This window comes from Gavialis gangeticus, unplaced genomic scaffold (genome assembly GCF_001723915.1).
Source record: "Gavialis gangeticus isolate Ggan-Ray unplaced genomic scaffold, GavGan_comp1, whole genome shotgun sequence".
Lineage (NCBI taxonomy): Eukaryota > Metazoa > Chordata > Crocodylia > Gavialidae > Gavialis > Gavialis gangeticus.
The window spans coordinates 37,210,718-37,213,554 of record NW_017729032.1 but is presented as its reverse complement, the minus strand read 5'-3'; the positions used below and the strand labels follow the sequence as shown (position 1 = coordinate 37,213,554).

Sequence of the window (2,837 nt, the reverse complement as noted above, 5' to 3'; positions counted from 1 at the left end):
AGTATTCAATCACAAGTTGTGACATATTTTTTGTAGTAAAATTAAAATATAGTAAATGTTTTACTTCTAGTGTGTGATTTTGTTTTTTTTTCTGGTTCTAAGATGGCAACCCTCCCTCCCAAAAGGAGCATTTGGTGGGAGGAGTAGTGGGGGAGGGGGGACAGCAAGGGGAGGGACTTCTGGTGGCAAAGGTCAGGAGTCATGGGGCAGGACTTCTGTTCCCAGTGTGGTGACTAGGTGGCGGGGCATCTGTCAAGGGACTGGGCTACCTGTGTGGTCCCTGACAGCTTGCTAAAACTTGTTGAGCCGAAATAATTGTCTGCCCCGTGTTAAGGTGAAACTGTCATTGGCTTCAGTGAGGGGGTGGGGGTAGGTATGGCATGGAAGGAGATGAGAACCATGATTTGGCTGTCTTTTTGATGATACCATCTTCCCTTAATGTTCTAACTCTCTCTCACCCTCTGGTAGATGGAATACCAATTTTCATTAGATGTCATGTTTCTAGGGTATAAAAGAGGCAAAGATCTTCAACTCTGTTTTCTACTACTGTATGTATCCACACTTGGCTCTGGCACATAAGGGATCCCTTTTCTAAGCTCAAGCTCTTCAGCTGGCTTTCTGTGGGGAAGGGTCTAGACCTTAATCCAAGGCCAAAACACTTCGCAATTCCAGGCCTCAACTTTTACTGTGCCTTTCTGACCCTGTTCCTTTAGGTATGGCATTACCTGGATGCAGAGCTGGATCTGGGGTGTATGGTGGTGCAGTCATAACCCTCTTTCACCACTGCAAATTCTGGTCTCAGCCCCCAGGTGTATGTGCACTGAGCTCTGCTGCTGTCACCACACCCTGCTTTTCATTGTCCTGGGCCCAGTCCTGTCTAGATCTTGCACAAGGGAGAAGCCTCCCACCATGTAGTCTCTATACAGTAAGAGGACATTTTTTGAGGAAACAAGTTTCCCAGGCTCTCCAGGTTTCACTGCTTAGTTATATTACCCCTCATGAAAGAAAGCACGCTCTGTTCTCATGGTATGAAGGTAAAGCAGCGAGTTGCAGTACCAGTAAGCACAGCCCTGTCCTTTCCATCCATCAGACCTTAGTCTGTGCCCTCCCTGATCTCCTTTAGCGTGGTAGCCTCCAGAAGTCAGAGCCTTGTGATGCTGACATTGTGTGTACCTCTCATGAAAGGCAGTCTTTGGGTCAAAGAAGCAGATCCTGAGCCTGATTTGTGAGGTGGAAGTTCAGCTCTGGAGTAATGGGAACAGTTTCTGAATGTCATGGACTTCCCACCTTGGTATCGGGCTCCTGGTGCAGAGCATTGTGGGGGCACTGAAGAATTTCCAGCATGATTAGACCTAGATAATGCCAAGGAACATAAAATACAGCAGTGCCAATTGCAGTTAACTCAAGACCTCTCAGAAATGTCTTTATTTGTCATCTCCGTACTAAGCAAGAATTCTTGTTATGTCAGGCACAAATTTTCTTTGCGGGCTCTTGGTCATTAGCCTATACCTCCCTCTAATATGAGAACTGATGCACTTTGCTCTGCTCTCCAGATAAGACATGGACACAAATAACAATTAAAATTTTGTAGATGCCTGTAAAATATTTCAAAAGAACAGCTGGATACATGCAACTCTCTATCTAATGTCAGTCGAACCCTCTGCTCCCAATACTTTCTACCCCTCCCCTTTGGTGGGGGGGGTGGGGGGGAATTTGGAGATTTAGGAGCCAAAAGCTGGGATTGGGAGGAAAGTTGTTATTCCTAACCTACTTGTCCCATGCCCTGCTCTATTTCCCTCCAGCCCCTGCTTGTCTCTCCACTCTACTCTTGTCCTCCTCTCCCCCACTTCCTGCTGTCCCTGTGAAGAGAAGGGGAGCAGAGAGCTGAGAGCAGAGCATTTGGTCCCTGCAGCCTGCCCTAGTGCTGCCTGGCTGGCATTAGAGGAAGCTGCAACACTGAAATGTTCAATGACATGGGGATGTACTTGTGTCCACTAGCTGAAATGTTTCCTTTTTAAATCATTTTCAAGTGTGCTTCACTTGGAAACGTTTGTTACTACTATCTGCATCCATGGTTTTCTGCCAAAATTATGTTTATTTTGGGATATTCATACCTGAGCTAGTATAACAGACTGAAGGGATGAAGAAGTTCCCCATGCTTTTGAACCTTCCATCTTAAGAATTTTTTCTATACTAGTTTAGGCCCCTTTTCCATGCAGCTTAGTGCCTGATTTTTCCCTTACACTTCTTTATGAAATTACTGAAATGTTCTGTTTCATTTTATGACTTGTGGAAGCTTATTATAACCTTTGTGGAGTTGCTTTGAAATATTAAATGAAGTCCTGTGAGGAGGTTAGATTTTTACTTTCAGAGTGTATGTCTTCATCTGATCTAGACTGATGCATACCATCTTATATGAGCAGGTGGGGACAACTTCATTATTTGGTTGACAGAATTGCTGTTAAGTGGTATAAATGTACTTTCTCTCTTGGGTATGAACAAGCCATGTTCAAATAGTTATGAAATTGGGTATGAACAAATTATCCAAATAGAAGGAAAAATAGGGAGGGTGGACCATTTATTTATATAATGTATCAGAAGCCTAAAATATCTTGTGCTATAGATAGGTAGTTTTAAAGCTGCAGTGACTGTTTGTAGTAGTAGAACCTTTTGGACTGTAACCAGGGTTCGAATTCTGGGGGACTTGGGTGGGCTGAGCTCCCCCATAAGAGATGAGAGCCCCCTTGGCTTGCCTTGGGCGGTCATGGCTCCTTCTGGCTGCTCCTGCCACAGACTCTTTCCGCCCCCCCCCCCCCCCCCCGCCCACAGGACAAAGC

The 2,837-nt window shown here is 45.2% G+C and overlaps 1 protein-coding gene across 2 annotated transcripts in view; it reads left to right on the top strand.

Moving 5' to 3' along the window:
- RDX (radixin) overlaps positions 1 to 2,837 on the top strand; it is an 83,324-nt gene that overhangs the window by 27,476 nt on the left and 53,011 nt on the right. The window contains exon 1 of one of the 2 annotated variants that reach the window (XM_019524470.1): positions 2,460 to 2,492. The exons of the other annotated variant lie outside the window; for it this stretch is intronic. Within the exon in view, the coding sequence (XP_019380015.1) occupies positions 2,475 to 2,492 (18 nt within the window). The 5' untranslated portion in view covers positions 2,460 to 2,474. Of the gene's footprint in view, positions 1 to 2,459; positions 2,493 to 2,837 lie in introns of those variants that run through there. 2 annotated transcript variants of the gene reach the window in all.